Raw genomic sequence first — 19,335 nt, forward strand, 5'->3', positions numbered from 1 at the left:
GTCTGAGGATGTCCTAATAAGGACACTGTGGAATATACATGTCATGCCGTGTGTCAGAGAGCAGGACGCACGGCACAACAAGCAACTACATCACTGAGATCGCATATTTTTGGATTAGTATCAATTTGATTATTATTGTCAACGAACGGGACTTAGTTGCTACAACGTTTTGGTGCGTCCTCAGCCATCCTGTCTGTCAAGCAACCAAATGAACGAAGGGGGCGTGCCACGTGACTAGGGATGTTCATTTTGAACAATTTCCATAATCGAAAATCGGGAAAATTAATGATCAATTATCGATTATCGATACCGTAATAATAATAATAATAATAACAATAATAATATTATATATATATATATATATATATATATATATATTAGAGATGGGATCGTTAACGCCATTAACGGCTGCGTTAACGCGAGACTCTTAACGCGCGATAAAAAAATTATCGCCGTTAATCTATTTATTTTTTATTTATTTATTTTTATTTATTTTTTACCTTTATTTATACAGGGGGAGTCTCAATGCTCTCTTTTTCAGGAGCGCCCTGTTCACATTCACACACATTCATACCTGGAAGCTGTCCAGTACAACCACAGTCCGATCTGCTGGCCACTGAGCAGCTCCACTGTATTATTATTTATTATATATATTATTATTCTCAAAGTTGTCTGGTAGCAGGGTCCACTTATATTGAGCAGGCCATGATGATTATCACTTTAGAATGGAACAGGTATGTAAGCGCAGACATTTATGTCTGCCTCCCCCATCCTGGCTGCTGTGGGGGGGGGCGTGAACAACCGAATAAACAGAAACCTGTTCACAAGGACTTACTTCTAGTCATTATTTATGTTGCACACACATATTTTGAATGGCTTCGACAGACTTCAAATGACCCATTTTAATCTAGATTAATCTAGATTAATGACCAGGATTAATCTAGATTAATCTAGATTAAAAAAATGAATCTATTCCCATCTCTAATATATATATATATATATATATATATATATATATATATATATATATATATATATATACCGTAAATTGCGGACTATAAGCCGCACCGGTGTATAAGCCGCACCTGCAAAGTTGACTATTTTTTTCTTATATAAGCCGCACCGGACTATAAGCCGCGGGTGTTTTAATGTTTTTTTTTTTTTTTTTTTTTTTTTTTTTTTATGTTTAATTACCATATGTAAGGGTGCATGCACAGAGGGGATTGTCGGGAAAGAGATGGCTGTTTGAGGAAGCTCCCATTTATTAACATTTCAACAAAACAACATAACACAACACCACCTGTGTTGTTTTTTACAGTGCACACAGTGTCATACAGTGTCATACAGTGTGGTGAAAAGAGGGCAAGAGAGGAAATTAAAACTTATTATAGTTATATAGGATTTATAGTTAGAAAGAGTGCTAAAAAAGAGAGATTTTTTTTTTTTTTTTTTTTTTTTGAAAAAATCCATAGATAAGCCGCACCGTTATATAAGCCGCAGGGGCCAAAAAAGCCCAAAAAACGGGAAAAAAGGTGCGGCTTATAGTCCGGAATTTACGGTATATATATATATTTATATATATTTTTTACTCTGGTCTGGTAATAACGTTGCGCGTTCTCGGCCAGCTATAATGGCGATGCCGCTGTGTAGTAAGAATATCAGACACTAGTGCTGTGGCCAGGTAAACAAACATGTTACATGTCAGGTTACATGATGTAAGGCAATCGGCGTCTTCCAGCTTAGCTGACAGCACAAGAGTCAAATCAACAGGCCTGAGCCTCACTGAGGTCCGCAGACCGCTGGGTGCGTTTGTTTGTGTCCCCGGCGCATGCCGGTGTGAATTCCCCATTTTTAAAACAGTTTTGTTGTCACAAAGGCCCGTGCCCAGCCAGAAAACTAGAGACTATATGAAGCTCCACCTCTCGTTAGTCGGCTGTGCAATGGAGTGGGGTGAGGAGGAACGAATTCCACCCAAACCTAGTCCACAAAAAAATAAAATAATAATAATAATAATAATAATCGATCAAAATTCCACATGATCGATTCAATTCCTTAACGATCAATTATCGATTTTCGATAATTGATGAACATCCCTACACGTGACGCACGCGATTAACATTTTTATTAGACAATCGATGTGTGCACTAGGGCTGCACGGGTTGGAATGCGTGCCCTGCGCAGCACCAGAGTGACAGAGCATATGAGAGCGGACTAGAGACAGAGGAGAGGGAGAGAGAGAAAGAGAGGGGTGGGGGGAAAAGGATCCGTGGCCGCTAGTATTGATAAGAGGATCGATAAGCTTACCGGGTCCCTATGGAACCGGGTCTCGAGCCCCATCCTTAATGACCACACCACCTCACAGACAACACAACATTAGTCACATGACCACACATCCCATCATGCCTCTCTCTCTCCGTCACCAAAGTTCCTAAGTAGTATTTCCTGTCTGAGAGCTGCCTGGGTCCAGACCTTTGACTCCGCCCACTCCACAGAGTTGACTGCTTCTGGTCTGGCATCGTGACATGCAGCAGCGGTTTCTCGGCTGAAAATCTTTTCGGCCCAATGAGCGATTAACCATTAGCCAATCAGTGCAATCATCGCCGTTGTCAAGTGCACTGGTCCAAGCAGGAGTAATAACAACATTGGTGATTTGTTGATGATTTGATGAGATTCAAGTGGATACGTTGTTGGTCTCTAGTGATTGGTTGGGGGAAATGGAATCCCCCTCTGGCATTTCCCCCCAGAAACCGGTTAAAGTGGAAGCAATGTCAGACTGAAGAAGGAAATGGAGTATATGTGTGACCATTCAGTCTGATATCAGGCTAGTGTGACAGCTGAGTGGACAGTATTTTGGGTGTTACCCGTGGAGCAGGTGTGTTACCTGTGGAGGTGTGTTACCTGTGGGTCAGGTGTGTTACCTGCAGTGTTTGGAATAACGCCGTTTAAAATAACGGCGTTAGGTAACGCCGTTATTTTTTCAGTAACGGGGTAATCTAACTAATTACTGTTTCCGTCGTTACAACGCCGTTATCGTTACTGAACGCTAAATGCGGTGCGTTACTATGAAATGATTGAGTAAACTACCCGTAGCCTACACTAGTGTTGTCAAGTGAGGAGACCGGGTGGGTTATAACGAGATAAACGATTATGATTGGCTAAGGCAGAGTCATGTGTTTCATGGTAGCCAATCGGAGCCAGTGTTACACACGAGCCAGGAGTCAGGACACGGGCGACACACACACACACACACAGACACACCAAACAGATTTGAGGAAGCAGCAGAAATGGCGAGTCCGGAGTAGAGAGCTGCGCGGGGCTGAAATTTCGGCCCGAGCCCTCCCCGGCCCGTGACATGCAGACCCGTGCCCGATCCAGCCCGTTGCGAGGCCCGAAGCCAATATTACGATATAATGACACATCTCTCTCCCTCTCTGTTCCGCGTGCTGCGTCGCCGCGCGGCCGTCCTGCGCAGCCTCTCTCTGTCTGTCTCTCTGACTCTCTCTCTCTCTCTCTGTGTTCGGGAGCTGTCCGCTCGCTGTACATGGACGGACAGGGTCTGTGTGTGGCTATGGGAGTGTCTGTGCACCTCTCCTCCTCTTTGTCTGACTGCTCCGCTGTGTAAAATCAAGCGAATACGCTAATACAACATTATTTAATTGAATTATTGAAACGGCCCGACCCCGGACCTATTAATTAAAAATAAATAAAAAACAAGCCCGGCCTCGGCCCGTTTTGGTCGGCCCGAGGGGCCCGTGAGGGTACCCTCAGGTTTGCAGCAATCCATGAAAATTTGGCATTTTCAAGGTGGAGATAACGCAAATAGTTACTTTCCCTGGTAACTAGTTACTTTTATTATAGAGTAATTCAGTTACTAACTCAGTTACTTTTTGGAACAAGTAGTGAGTAACTATAACTAATTACTTTTTTAAAGTAACGTTCCCAACACTGGTTACCTGTGAGTCAGGTGTGTTACCTGTGGTGCAGGTGTGGTAGGATGATGGTGGTGATGCGGTCAGCAGTGCATCCCAGGCCTGGAGGAGACAGGCTGCTGAACAGAGACGCCCCGTCAACCAGACAGGGCACCCTGCTGCTGGTGGGCTCTGCCTGGGAGAGGGCACACACGGCTTGAGTTAAGCAACACTGTTTCTATGGATTTTTTTTTAAATATTTTTTCTCCGTTTTTATTTTAGCAATTTTTCATTTAAGTTTTTTTGTCAGTTTAGTATGTAATTTTTTTGTCTATTTGGTCTCTCAAGTTTTTATGCGTAATTTTTTGAGTGGATTTATGTACTTTTATTGTCCGTTTAGTATGTCTTTTCTGTCCTTTCTTTTTTATACATTTGTTGTCCGTTTTCATCTTCTTTATTTCTTGTGAGTTTAGTATGTCATTTTGTTGTCCGTTGAGCATGCCTGTTGTGTGTTTCGCGTCTTTTTTGGGGGGTCATTTTCATGTAATTTTTGTCCATTGTGTATGTCTTTTTTGGTCAATTTTTATGTAGGTTTTTGTCCATTTTTATGTCAGCAACACTGTAGCTCTAGTTGATGTTGGCTAAATGATAACGTAGAATTGATATCATATATTCCTCCACCACAGAGGTCAGAGGTCAAAGTTCACCATGTAGAGCGATGTGTGGAGTCTGTCCGCCAGGTAAACTCCTCCATCTTCTCCTTCTTCTTCTCTCTCTGCAGATCCACACACCTTCTGCACTTTGAAGTAAACCACTGGACACCTGACAGAGACCAGACCAGAAATCTAAATTCAATCTATCACAATACAAAATGGCTCAGTCTGCATCAGGGGTCAGGAACATGAATGGTGATATCAGCTCCATGTTATTCTGCTGTCAGGAACATGAATGGTGATATCAGCTCCATGTTATTCTGCTGTAGTAATCACTAACGACTCTTGACAATCTGTTTTTATTCTTGTTTGAATTATCTTGAACATTTATTATTATTATATTATTATTTTTCTGTTTTGTTTTTTACATTTTTCTTCCTCATTGCTTGCCTTTCTATTCATGTTGCACTTTTTAACTGCTCTATAAATACATAAAGGTTATCATATTATCATAAAGGAAGGATACCTGTATATTCCGTCTGTGTTGTTCTCCAGCAGGTCTGGATGGTTTTCAACTGGGACGCTCAAAATGTCTCCTTGACAAACCAGTCTGCAGAGGAGACATACGGGTTAAATGTCCTATATGTAAGAATTGGGAAGCAATTTACATGTATTATTTTTATTTGTTTATTGCAAATGAGTAACTTAACTTAAAAATTAAACCTCCCCCGACCCCAACTTTCTCTGTTGCCTATTGCCATTTCTATGTGAAGGACTCGATCGTGTTTTTGCAGAAAATCAAATGGATGTGATGTTTCTTTGCACACCTGAGCTCGCCTATTTTCTACAGCGCTCCACCAGTAAATGAGAGAGGAGGCTGCAACACTAGCTAATGTGTCAACTTCAAAACGGAGTCCGCTAACGTCAGCAAACGACCCACCACAACACAGAGTCCAACTAGAGTCAACATCACTCATGAGGGGCCTTCGTCTTAGCTTGTAGCTTGTTGTGTTAGCTTTTTACCATGAAACTGTATCTGCAGAAGAGTTAATACCACTGTGCTGTTACCAAAAAAGGGCTGGTTGGAGTCTAAAGTGACTAGGGATGTCACAATACAATAATTTCTACTTTGATACCGATACCCAGGAAAATATCGATACTCTATACCATTTTCGATACCAGGGGAAGGGGGGGATGGATGACGACACATCAAGAGGCATATAAATAAAGTTAGACAGATGGACGGACAGACGCACACTTCTCCATAATCTAGGACTGATAAAACTTTGAATTTAGACAGATTAGCCCTGCTCTAGACATCACAACACGTTTATCAGAATCAGAATCAGAATCAGAAAGACTTTAATAATCCCCAGGGGGAAATTGGGACAAATCACAGCTGCTCGTTCACAAAACACACATATCCTAAAATAAATACACAGTAGTAGTGCAATAGTAAAATAAGCAGAATAGAAGAAACAAACAACACAACATAGCATGGAGTAAACAGTATAAACAGTATAAACGTTAACCAGTATTACTGCGATAGGAGCAAAGTAGTGGAGTACGTTTAAGTAAGCAAATACGTAGAGTGAGTATACCTTACGTGTCAAATTGTCCTTATTGCACACTGAACTTATATTTATATTTATATTATTCGGCTTGCCCCATACGTTACACGTGGCTCAGCCAGGCACTTTTCCAGTTAACCTATCTAAATTATTGCACACTGAACATGTATTATTATTCGGCTTGCCCTATACGTTACACGTGGCTCAGCCAGACACTTTTCTAGTTAGCCTATCGGCTGGCTCAATCTCAGGGAGACTGAGCGTCTCCGAGGTGCTCTTTTAAGAGAGGCATTAAATAGGCCAATGGCCACAGGCAGGAATGATTTCTTGTGCCTCTCCGTGCTGCATCTAGGTGGAATCAGTCTCTCACTGAATGTACTCCTGTGTTTGACCAGCACGCCATGGAGTGGGTGCGAGTCATTGTTCATGATGGAGCGTAGCCTGGATAACGTTCTCTTCTCTGACACCGCAGTCAGAGAGCCCAGGTCCAGCCCCACAATGTCCCTGGCCTTACGGATCAGTTTGTTAAGTCTGTTGGCATCCGCCGCCTTCAGCCTACTGCCCCAGCACACAATAGCATAGAGGAAGGCACTAGCCACTACCGACTCATAGAACATCCTCAGCATGGTCCGGCAGACGTTGAAGGACCTCAGTCTTCTCAGAAAGTAGAGACGGCTTTGCCCCTTCTTGTAGAGTGCATCAGAGTTCTTAGCCCAGTCTAGTTTATTGTCAATGTACACTCCAAGGTACTTGTAATCATCCACTATGTCAACACTGACCCCGTGGATTGAAACAGGGGTCACCGGAGCCTTGACCCTCCTCAGGTCCACCACCAGCTCCTTTGTCTTTGACACGTTGAGCTGCAGGTGGTTCTCCTCACACCATGTGACAAAGTTGGCCACCACATCCCGGTACTCATCTTCGTCACCATCTTTGATACATGCCACTATCGCAGAGTCGTCAGAGAACTTCTGAAGGTGGCAAGACTCAGTCAGGTAGGTGAAGTCCGTGGTGTAGATGGTGAAGAAGAAGGGAGAGAAGACCGTCCCCTGAGGAGCTCCAGTATTACTGACCACTCTGTCTGACACACAGTTCTGTAAGCGCACATATTGTGGTCTGCCAGACAGGTAATCCACAATCCAGGCCACCAGGGGGGCATCCACTCGCATCGCCGTCAGCTTCTCACCCAGTAGAGCCGGCCTGATGGTGTTGAACGCACTGGAGAAGTCAAAGAACATGACTCTCACAGTGCTGGCTGGGTTGTCCAGGTGAGCGTAGGCACGGTTGGTCAGGTAGATGACCGCGTCCTCCACTCCCAGTCGGGGCTGGTAGGCGAACTGGAGGGGGTCAAGGGATGATTTGACCATAGGCCTGAGCTGCTGCAGGACGAGTTTCTCCAGGGTCTTCATGATGTGGGACCTCATCTCTGGGTGACGGGGTATGAGGGGGGGGGGAGGTGGGCCATCAGGTGGGCCATCAGCCGGAGCCAGAGAGAGGGCGGGGGGGGGGGGAGAGCCGTATGGCGGGGGCTGCTGTTGGAATGCAGCGGTCAGGAGAGTCAGGAGAGTCGGGGGAGGGGGCACCCGGGCCAACTGCATCAAACCTGTTGAAAAACAGATTCAATTCATTGGCCCGATCCACCCCCCCCTCCACCCCCCCGCCCCCTGCTATGTTTGTTGAAGCAACAGAGATACACACCAATAATAGGGAGGGGAAAATCTGTGATTTTTTTCATTAAAAGAAAGCACTGATGGTATCAAAACTGTTGCAAATGACTATTGTATCCATTTCAAATTTTTAGTATTGATACTTATCGATACCTGTTGCAAATGAGTATTCCTTTCTCAGACATCCAGGTAATAGAAGTCTTAAAAGTCATTTATTTTTAAAAACACTGGACTAAAAAACGACTAAATAAATATATAACAAGACGCTTCGTGTTCATGATGTGTGATGTGTGTGTGTGTGTGTGTGTGTGTCTGTGTACAGTGTAGGATATCAAAATATGAATATAATTTGATTTCAATAAATATGAACAAAATCCAATTCCCCCCCCCCCCCCCCGTTTTTTGTTATTTGTTGTTGTTTTTTTTGCCTACAGCGAATCTCGCCTGTCTCGTCTTGCCATCCAACCAGCGTGTGAAAACAAATTGTTTTGGGACATGTGATGAACTATTAAAGTTTATCACAAAGAGTCTGAATATAGGTCAGTGGTCTGAAACACAATGATCTCGTTAAATCTCGTTAGCGATGTCCTTGTCATGCCAGCCAGCTAACGCAGAACACTTGTCTGCTGAAGCTGCAGCTTTGTCTCCCACATACAAAACCATCGTGTGACCATTTAATGACATCTGTTTGTGACTGTGGTCACACCATCCAGCTAACCTGCTAACTTTAGATCGGAGAATTTGAGGCTGGCTGCACTCCTGTGTTCCGCTAGCGATAAGAACAATACGAATTCCATTCGGATATTTTCAAAATAAAACAGTTCTGCACAAGTCTAAGGCACACAGAAGCCATTGAACATGTTTTATCTTGGTTTTTCACATCTTTCTGTGTGCGCATGACGAGGGGAGAGAGATTGACACAGCACACTGTGGAGACAGAGCGTGCGCACACGCACGCACACACACTCACACAGATACCTGCTAAATATTAGGTGCTAGTACGGTGCGACGAATGAAAATGTTTAGTTGTGCTGGGCAGAGAGATTTAGTGTGCATAGTGGAACCAATTGGTCACACCCTTGAGCCCTGCAAAAACAACGTTTTCTTTATTAAACATCATTGCTGGACTATTTGTGATGAGCCTAACGTTATTTTGAATATTACAGACATTCCTTCTAGAAGTACATTTGAGTGGTTGAACTGCCCTTTAGTGGACAGAACGGTACATAACAATAACACCAGGCTGATAGACATTACTAGGCTTTATTAGCCTATATCAGGTACAGAGACATACCGTATTTCCCCAAATAATAGCCCGGCAGCAAATACGCGCCGGGCCCCTAATAGCCGCCGGGGGTCTGACCCCATTTTGCGTATTAAACGCCGGTCCGAGTAAACGCCGGGGCCATTATTTGCATTATCTTAAGGTAACCCCGAAATTATTACGTTGCTGACAGCACTTGAAGGCAACACCAGTGTCGCGCAATACATGAAACAGCACGGAGAAACACGTGAAAGAAAACGCTAATCGACGGAGCTCAACTTACGTTACCAAAAGCAATGCAGGGAAATTGATGGCATGGAAGCATTTCCACGATGTTTGGATTATGTAAAGAGTTCTGTTGACAACGGCTACCGCGGTCTTCACTTGAAAGTCCCAGATGAGCTCAAGAGATAGTGGCTATTGGAAATAGACACGTCAATGGTAAGACTGAAATTGTGTTATATTTATACCGATTACGTGCGTAATGATTGTGTGTGACTATGTTTAATCAGCACCCGCCGTGGTGTGTGTAGTGTTTTTGCAAGTTGTTGTAGTGTTGACAACACTGTGTTGTGTTTGGGATGTGGCTATGTTCAGACTGGTCGTAGCCTATTTGCTGGTGTTGATAGAATTGCGTCGGTCAACGTCATCTTATTTGCAAGTGATTGTTGCAGTGCTGTGTGTGTGTGTGTGTGTGTGTGTGTGTGTGTGTGTGTGTGTGTGTGTGTGTGTGTGTGTGTGTGTGTGTGTGGGCGCTACAGGGTAGGTAGCCACGGCTGATTGCTGATTTTTGGTATCCTCCAATAAGGTGTGTGGGCTGACGGTGGCAGTTGATGGGAGTGAGGACCTTTGCACTAAAAAACATGCTGGAGAGGAACTGTCACCGAATAATGGCCTGGTGCAGGTCGGTGCAAAAATAAATAAACGCCTGCAGCAAATACCCGCCTGGTTCTTTTAAACGCCTGAGGTCCAAATCGATTTTGCGTATTAAACGCCCGGGCTACTATTTGGGGAAATACGGTAGGCTAAATTTGAGCACAAAAAATCTGTAAAAAATTGCAATAAAAATCGAATATTAAAATAATAAAGCACTGAAAATCAAATTGGATTATAGAGGAAGATTGACAGCCTTAGTACAGTGTGTGTGTGTGTACCTGGGTGTGGTGAAGTGCTCAGACAGGAGTGAGTCGTAGCACCCGTGGGTGCTGTGGTGCGGGGAGACGACAGGCTGGACGTGAAGGCGAGAGGCGAGCGGGGGAGAAGCCGACCGGCAGAAACTATCCGACCGCCGGGCACCACCAGGGGGCGCTGCACCAGCCAGTGCACGCCGCTGGGACAAAAAACAACACAAAACACACTCTATATTTCATATTCACTGTAACCTTTAACAGACTCTGGCCTTCTCTCTGTACTTTTAGAATTTTTTATGTATAATCTATTCATTATTTTAGCCCTTTATTTTTGGCAACATTTTACAATAAGGGTATATTAATGAAGGGTTAATGAATGCTTAATTAACAGTTAACTCATCTGACCAGAGCACTGGGGCTACACCCCGCAGGGCACCGGGGCTACCCCCCTACTCTTGTGAATAGTGCTGATGGGATCCTTAATGACCACAGAGAGGCAGGACCTCCTTTAACATCTTATTTGAAGGATGGTGCTCACTGCTCACTCACAGCAGGGAGCCCCTACCTGTCTCTGCCCTGGGGCATTGGGAATGGGGAGATTATTCATGATGATACCAGAGGGATGAGCACCTCCTACTGGTCCTCCAACGCCACTTCCAGCACCAGTCTCCCATCCAAGGAGTATCCTAGGCCAGACCTGCTTAGCTTCCCAAGGAAAGCCAGTAATGTGATGCAGGAGCCACTGGTGCTGACATTTACCAGTGGTAATCACCCAATAACATTCTATAATTTACCATATATTTATGGGGTAAATACTTATTAGGGAAAGTAAAAGGAAGTGTTACCACAAATGTCTCTATGGAGACCAATACAGTAAATGAAATCTACTCTCCTCTCCTGATTGATTGATTTTTATTGTGGATATAAAAGACAGCATCCAAGGATTCATAAAGGACTCTTTCGTGGATTTTACTTAGCACACTTTAAAATAGACATATGCTTGTAATTGCTTTGATCCACCTTGCTGCCATTTTTATATAGAGCAGTCACCCTGGCCTTTTTAGTTTCATCTGGGATTTGAGGTTGGGAGATTGACAGCTTGATAATGTGTGTGACATAAGGTGCAATGATCTCTGCCGCATGCCTCAAAAACTTGGCTGGAATGCTATCTAACCCAGTGGCTTTACTGATGTCCAGACTCCTTAACAATTTAAAGGTGGTTTCATTAGTTATCTGAGTAAAAGAGAACTGCCCCTCCACCATTCCCCTTAGACTCATAATACTTTTTCACCTGTAGTTCCCCAAACTCTCCAGTACCAGCAGCAGAACCTGTTGAACTAAGTTATTGGATATGGTTGTGAAGAGCTCATTAAAGCTCTCCGCAACCATAGCTTTATCATAGCTTATAGACCCATTATATTATCCTCTGATCATCTCAGTGTCAGTGTGGCTGTGTGTCACCTGGATCCTCAGGGTGCTGATGCTGAGGGGGACCAGCTCTCCCTCGGTCAGGTTGAACCAGAGCGTTGCCGATATGAAACCGACTTCATCGTGGAGCTCCAGCTCTGGGCTCAGCAGCGTGAGGTCTACCACCGTCACCGAGGCGGGGCGGACCTTGCCTGCGGGCCGCCCGGGCGCCGGCTGTCTGGACAGCAGCACCCACTCCTGGTTAAAGAGCCCCAGTCTGAGAAGGAGGTGTTTGCTCACGAAGACGCAGCCGTCACCGTCCACAGCGGCTCCCCCCAGACCTAAGGGTGTGAGATATGGCAACAATATCAAAATATATACAGTATATATAAATATCAAATATCAAATCATGTTTTTGTTTTCAGGCAGGATCCCAATCCACAACTTTTTTTCCCATGTTGGTTAAAGACTATTTTGCAAGTTACAGGACAACTAAGGTTGAGCGATATGGACCAAAAATCATATCTCTGTATTTTACTAAATGTTCAGTTGTAAGTTGATGTCACAAGTGAGAAGTCACAATCACTTTGATTAAAACAAGACTGTGATCAAAATAAAAATGTCAAGACACGGTTTCTTTCCCTGACTATTGGTGCTTTCACAAAATATTGACACAATGAGATTTTTGATAAACAATCAGTAATGTGGATATATTGACTAAGTAGGTAAAAGCAAATAATAGAACGGTGTGGTAAATTCAGGAAAAATAACATCACTTTACTGTAATGCAGCCTTCAAGACAGCACTTATAATATTAAGATATCCAAAATCTAACTCTATCTAGTCTCATACGATCACGATATAATATCGCTATAGAGCTCAACAGTGATTAGATGAGCTCAGTTGGTCGCTGGTTGGCTTGGTTCCAGGCTTAAAAGTCGTTATATAAGGATTTTTCGAAATGTCTATGGAGAAAATAATGGGGAATTCTCTTCCGGAACGGGAGCTGAGAAAAAGTGGGCGGTGACTGTTGAGCTCTATATTGCCCAGACCGACCTTTGACCCCGAGCCACGGTCGGGTGTCGGCCACGCGCACGTCCAGCCGGCCCTCCAGCGCACGCAGCACGTCCCCCAGCCCGTCCCCCAGCAACTGCCTGCTGTCTAGGAGCGAGCTCCCGGCGCCGAGCCCATCGGCGTAGTGAGCGAAGTCCGACACGAAGAGCGTGCTGAGCGGTCTGGAGAGGGGTGTGTGGCCTGGGCCCAGGGGAGTGTGGCCTTGACCCAGGGGGGCGTGGCTCGGGGGCCAGGACTCCGAGCAGTCCGTCAGAACCAGTGTGGTGTCAGCGGTGATCCGGCCTTGCGTGACCGGGCTGCACTCCAACACAACCAGATCCAACAGGTTCTGCTGCACCTGACACAACACATACATACATCACATTAGATTACATCAGAGGTTCTGCTGGACCTGTCACCTGACTGTCAGGTGACAGGTGTGTGATGTGTGATGTGCCTGTTGTGTCAGACAGAACGCACACATCACATCACATTACATCACTTGCATTAGAAAAAAATTATGAGAATGTTAATATAAAATAAATGAGTGGTTGTAGCAGCAAACAGTAACCAGACACAGAAAAAAAAAGTCAGGAAGTAATGGGCAAATGGGGCTTAAACACAACAAAAAGAGACCAACCCACCAATTACAACACTGTAACATATTACATATACCATATACATATGTGTATATATATATATGTGTGTATATATATATATATATATATATATATATATATATATATATATATATATATATATATATATATATATATATAAAGCAGATATCGACAGATGGACGCCTCTTTACCTCTCTCTGTGGGGGAAGGCGAATGTTATTAAAATGATTAGTGTTCCTAAATTCCAATACCTGCTCCAGGCCCTTCCACTAGATATCCCACTGAGATATTTTAAACAATTTGACGAGCTATGCAAAAAATTATTATGGGGGAACCGCCGCCCCAGACTCAACATGAAGAAGCTGCAGAGGCCAGTTGATAGAGGTGGCATGGGTTTCCCAAATTTACTATTCTATCACTATGCCTTCAGCCTTAGACATTTGGCCCACTGGTCGCTTCCGCCGGAAAGGGCACCAGCCTGGGTGGCGATGGAGAGCTCCCTGCTGGACACTTTGCCCCCCTTAAATTTAATTTTTGCCCATTTACCTCAGAGAGCTAAAACTCACCCTATTATTTTACATTTTCAGGGCATCTGGAAAAAAGTGTGTGCATCATATAAGTCAGACCCCTACTTGCTCTCTCACTGGTTTAAACTGCCTGTACCTACCCTCTTGTGTGTACTAAGTACTATCTCAATGGTTTAAATAAGCAATTTGATACTTTCCATTTTTGCTGAGTAGGCATTTCTGTTAAAAAAAAAAAAAAAATCGCCTGGCTCAATTATGTCAAAATGAAAATAACCGCCTGACTCTAATTGCCGCCTGTCTTCCTTTTACCGCCTGGGTCCAAATTGATTTAGCATAATAAGCGCCCGGGCTCTTACTGGTAGAATTACGGTATATATATATATATATATATATATATATATTTATATATATATATATATATATATATATATTAGGGCTGTCAGCGTTAACGCGCGATTGCCGATCATAACGCGTTATTTTGTTTTAATCGCGTTAATCGCATGCCGCTATTTTGTCCCTTCGCGCACCCGTACTTGTAGTCAAGCAGTTCGGTTTCCTGTCTCCTGCTTGTGCAGGCGAGAACGACAGCAATACGCTTTTAAATGGCTCGTTTTACTTCCCAAATGGCACAGTGGATAAGTCGAGAGCCGTAGTTTGCGCCTTGTGTAAAACGGAATTAAAATATCACCGAAGTATCGAGTTTGAGGCGAGCGATCACCTAAAAGTAGCTAGCGGCCAGCTAGCAGCCAGCTAGTTAGCGCGAGACTCGTCACTCATTCTTCCTTCAGAGTCTCGGATGCGCGGGTCCTCTAACCACTGGGAGGTCGGCTCCAATGGCTTCACGCGATATATACGTTATCAATACACAGTTTCCAATAGGCCTACTGAGCCATTATTCACATGGAAGTGCCAAAGTTTTTAACTCAGACACAGCCTTCTTCGGCTGTGTCATTTTGGGTTTCGACTGCTCCACAGCGCCGCCGCCGGAAGTATCGGTTCTGGAGCGTTCTGGAGTGTTTACAATTATTGTGCATTTATTTTCTATTCAAGATGCATTTTGTAGACATTTTGTGACCTCCTGTCTACATTGCACTTCTATTGAATTGAAAATAAATCTAAAATTCAAGATCACAAAGTACATTTCTTTGCATTCATTTGATTCCCAATCACGACACACTGGTAATAATGATTAATATCTAATTAAAAATGCTTTGCAATGCAAAATATAGCATTTTAAACATGCGATACAAATATGCGATTAATCGCGATTAATTATAATTAATCGCACGATTAATTGCGATTAAGAAAATTAATCGTTTGACAGCCCTAATATATATATATATATACACACACATACACACACGTGTGTGTGTGTGTGTGTGTGTGTGTGTGTGTGTGTGTGTGTGTGTGTGAAAACTATTAAATATATGAATTGCAACAAGTTTGCAGAGTAACTACGGCTCACACTTGCCCCCTGGTGTATTTTAGTGGAAAGTGAGGATTTTATTGAAATCAGTGTTGCTGATATTTTCGATGTATGCTGAATTGTAGAGTGGATGCTAAAATATTAAAATATGATGATGAGTCCTGTTCTATCAGCTGTGTAAGTTAGCCAATAGGCGAGGGAGCGTTAAATTGCAAGATTTTTAAATGGAGCTTGGTAACGCGTTCTCTCCACACTACACACGATCTTATCGGGGCTGGTTGTACCTGTGCTGGGTCTTCTCCCAGCAGAGGATGGCGAGGCAGCAGCAGCGGGTCTCCCTGCCTGGCCAGGAGCCACTGTCCTGGGCCGGACAGAGCCAACAGCCCCCCGGAGAAACGCTGGGACCCAGCCCACCTGAAGCTCTGCCTGCTGCGGGCCCCCAGCACCACTCTGTCCAGGCTGACTGGGTTCAGGGGCCGAACGGTGCCCACACAGCCAGGCCCCCGTAGCCCGCGCTGTCGCACCAACAGACGGCTAGTGAACAGCTTAACCACATGTCTGGAGTCCGATTCGGTTTGGGCTGAATGTTCTGATTGATAGATAGATAGATAGATAGATAGATAGATAGATAGATAGATAGATAGATAGATAGATAGATAGATAGATAGATAACAAAGCATAGTCATTATATACATAGAGTATAGACACACGCATAAGAATGCTTTGTGAATATTAACACACAGGAGGAAAGGCCGTCTCCTATAAAGAATTGGGTGGCAAAGCCTTGGCACAATTGTTAATACAGTATTTACCTGCTAAAATGACACACATTAGCCCACAGAAACACACGTTTACACAGTCAAAGTCTGAGACTGTGGGCCGCCCTCCACCCAGACAGAGCTTGTAAATTCCTGGATGCCTGTTGGATCATGATTATGTTATTTGATCCCATAGACACTCAACAATTGAGACAAGGTAGCCTGATATTGCTGTTTGGCATACTTCAGACTACACCATATAATAACATACTTCAGACTACACCATATAATAACATACTTCAGACTACACCATATAATAACATACTTCAGACTACACCATATAATAACATACTTCAGACTACACCATATAATAACATACTTCAGACTACACCATATAATAACATACTTCAGACTACACCATATAATAACATACTTCAGACTACACCATATAATAACATACTTCAGACTACACCATATAATAACATACTTCAGACTACACCATATAATAACATACTTCAGACTACACCATAACATACCATAACGCTATAACATACTTCAGACTACACCAGATACATACATTTATTTGTGTCTGACTCTGGGAAAGTGGGGGAAGGCTGTACAATTCTACAAAACTACTGTATCTCTTTAACCAAATCACACATAGGCTGCTATATGATCTCATTTTGTTCACTTTTTCACTTGCATTCAGTGTGTCATTCATGTTTGAATTTTGAAGCTTGAAAATAAATATATTTGAAACGAAAACGTTTTCCAAACCCTGTATGGCAGCAGTTGGGGTCAGTTGTGTAAAGTAACAGTACTGTTCTTAAGGTTCTTGTACTTTACTTGAGTATTTCCATTTTATGCTACGTTGTACTTAGGCCTGCACGATATGAGGAAAATCTCCGATGTGCGATAACATTGTTCAATATAGCGATGACGATACGACTTGCGATAAATAAACAAATATTAAAGTATGCATATTAGCGATACAGTTTCTGCTTAAATAATGCAAACATAGACCCCAAACATAGCCTATGCCCACTGAATAAAGAAATGAAATACACACTGACTCTAGCTGAAACTACACACAGCGTGTTTGGCAGAGGGGTGGAGCGCACTGTTGCAAGGGAAAGGTGTACGCTGGATTTACAACACAAGACAAAATGATCAGATGCTGAGTGGGAATGCATGACGCATGTAAATAAAACCACTTTTGTTATTCATTGCGTTTCAGGCAGTCTTTGTGATGTGTTTATTGTGCATGTTCATATTGCGATGACGATGAAAATATGATTAATTGTGCAGCGCTAGTTGTACTTGTACTCCACTACTTTTACAATCTGGGAACCCCGTGTCCATCACTCTGGGTGCCCAGATTGCTACATTTTAGACGGAAATATTGTGATTTTTACTATTTCACAGCTATAGTTAGTTACTGGTTACTTTCAGATCAATATTTTACATTTACGTCTAATTTAATGCCCGTTAAACTTGGACTGTAAATTCATGTAAATTCACTGCTTATTTAATGACTATTTAACTCAGACTGTACATTCAATGTAAACTCATATTTAACTCAGACTGTAAATTTCATGTAAATTCAAAGTAAATTCATATTTAATATCCACGGAACACTCCTCCACTCATGGACATATTGTATATATATATATATATATATTTGATTTGATTGCACTTGCAATGTTCTGATTGTCTTTTAGTTATCTTTATCTCTGTATATTGACCTGACCGCTACGCTGCACACAGACATTAAGACACATTCCTCGTATGTAACTCGCATATTGTGGCGATAAAAGTGATTCTGATTCTGATTTAAAACATTTGATCATCATCTTCATAAAATAGCCTAACTATAAAACAGCATTGTTATTCTTTCCGGCACACATAGGGTATTTGGCTGCATTTAGAGGCGGGGCGTCAAAGCCCCGGCTTTCAACATTGAGAATGCTAGAAAATCCGTGAATTGCCATCTTTTTCTGTCGTAAGGCAAAAGTTTGTGGAAGTGGTGCAGTGCAGGGACCTATACGACAACCAGAATCATGAAGAATAGTGCAAAACAGTCATCTTTTTCAAGGTCCCCACGAGAAGGAGGCCGGGAGGAGGGCACGCTAAAAACCACTGGTTCCCCAACGCACTTGTGCAGGAGGGGCTGACAGCCGCAATGCCGCATTGCGCTAACGTTAGCCCAAGACTGTTTGCAGGTGAGCAGCTTGTTTTAATTCTGGATTCCATCAGTTTACATAGTTCACGAGTTTTCTACAGACAGAAAATATTGATTTGGGCTGTTTTGGGGGTTTCGCCAGATTTTAGTAGCCTTGGCTTTAATTCAGTGAAAGATTATTGTGAAATCGAACACTAAATCTTTTTGAAGCTGATATAGGGTGACAGTGACAAGCAGCTTGCTTTTCTTTAGCCCCGTAAGACTTGATGCTACTAAGTGATGCTACTACTGTACTACTCCGTATACACTCGTACAGTACTAGCGTCACACTCACCTCCATGAGGCAATAGGGGGGAACGGCTGTTCAAAACGCTCTCCTACCCGTCTCCGACGTCCCATTGCAGATCTGAAGATATAATAGTCCTCCTACGGAAGCCAGTAATTTAGCCGGGGCAGTTGAAATGATACTGCTGGGTGAAACAACCGTTTAAAAGTAGTCTTTCCACAGCCTGTGCTGAATTGATAGCAGGGTGTGTTTGATCTCACTATCATGGTGCACCGCTTGCAAACACATGACACATGACATGTAGTCACACGGAGACGGTGGCTCAGTGATCAAATCATCCAGCGCACCTGGGAAGCAAAACATGTCATGAAATACTCAAACTCCAAAGGTTCCTGGCAGCACTAGGAAGCTTCTCCTCTCCTAAATACGGCACAGGCTGTGGAAAGGGGTTTTAAACGGTTGTTTCAGATCTTCGGATTTGCAATCGGACGTCGGAGACGGGTAGGAGAGCGTTTTGAACAGCCGTCCCCCCCTATTGCCTTATGGAGGTGAGTGTGACGCTATTACTGTACGAGGGTATATGTACAGTAGTAAATAAATAGAGTCCGCACACTGAAATTTGTCAGCTCCCAGGTCAGTTTATTTTAACGTTTCGACCCAACGGTCTTCATCAGAAATGGAGGAGGAAGTAGGAGGAGCACTCTTATACATACCGGGACTCAACACCGATTGGTGGAGAGACAACTAGACAGGTGAAAACATTTGTGTCAATCAATGTTCATACAGAATAATACATAGATGCCGGTATACATTTGCATGTAAGTAAAAGTACAGAGCGTATACACCTTCACTACTAACAACTGACATTATATAAATGCAAACC

At 43.2% G+C, this 19,335-nt stretch overlaps 1 protein-coding gene across 1 annotated transcript in view; it reads right to left on the reverse strand.

The window, feature by feature from the left end:
• Positions 1-19,335, reverse strand: part of pex6 (peroxisomal biogenesis factor 6) — a gene marked incomplete at its 5' end in the record, with an annotated part of 68,894 nt that overhangs the window by 40,354 nt on the left and 9,205 nt on the right. The window contains 7 exons of the mRNA XM_083636180.1: positions 3,974-4,104; positions 4,616-4,730; positions 5,088-5,171; positions 10,218-10,393; positions 11,655-11,941; positions 12,657-13,011; positions 15,511-15,815. Coding sequence (XP_083492306.1) covers positions 3,974-4,104; positions 4,616-4,730; positions 5,088-5,171; positions 10,218-10,393; positions 11,655-11,941; positions 12,657-13,011; positions 15,511-15,815 — 1,453 coding nt within the window. The remainder of the gene's footprint in view (positions 1-3,973; positions 4,105-4,615; positions 4,731-5,087; positions 5,172-10,217; positions 10,394-11,654; positions 11,942-12,656; positions 13,012-15,510; positions 15,816-19,335) is intronic.

The sequence above is a fragment of the Poromitra crassiceps genome (genome assembly GCF_964638095.1).
Source record: "Poromitra crassiceps genome assembly, chromosome: 4".
NCBI classification, from domain to species: domain Eukaryota; kingdom Metazoa; phylum Chordata; class Actinopteri; order Beryciformes; family Melamphaidae; genus Poromitra; species Poromitra crassiceps.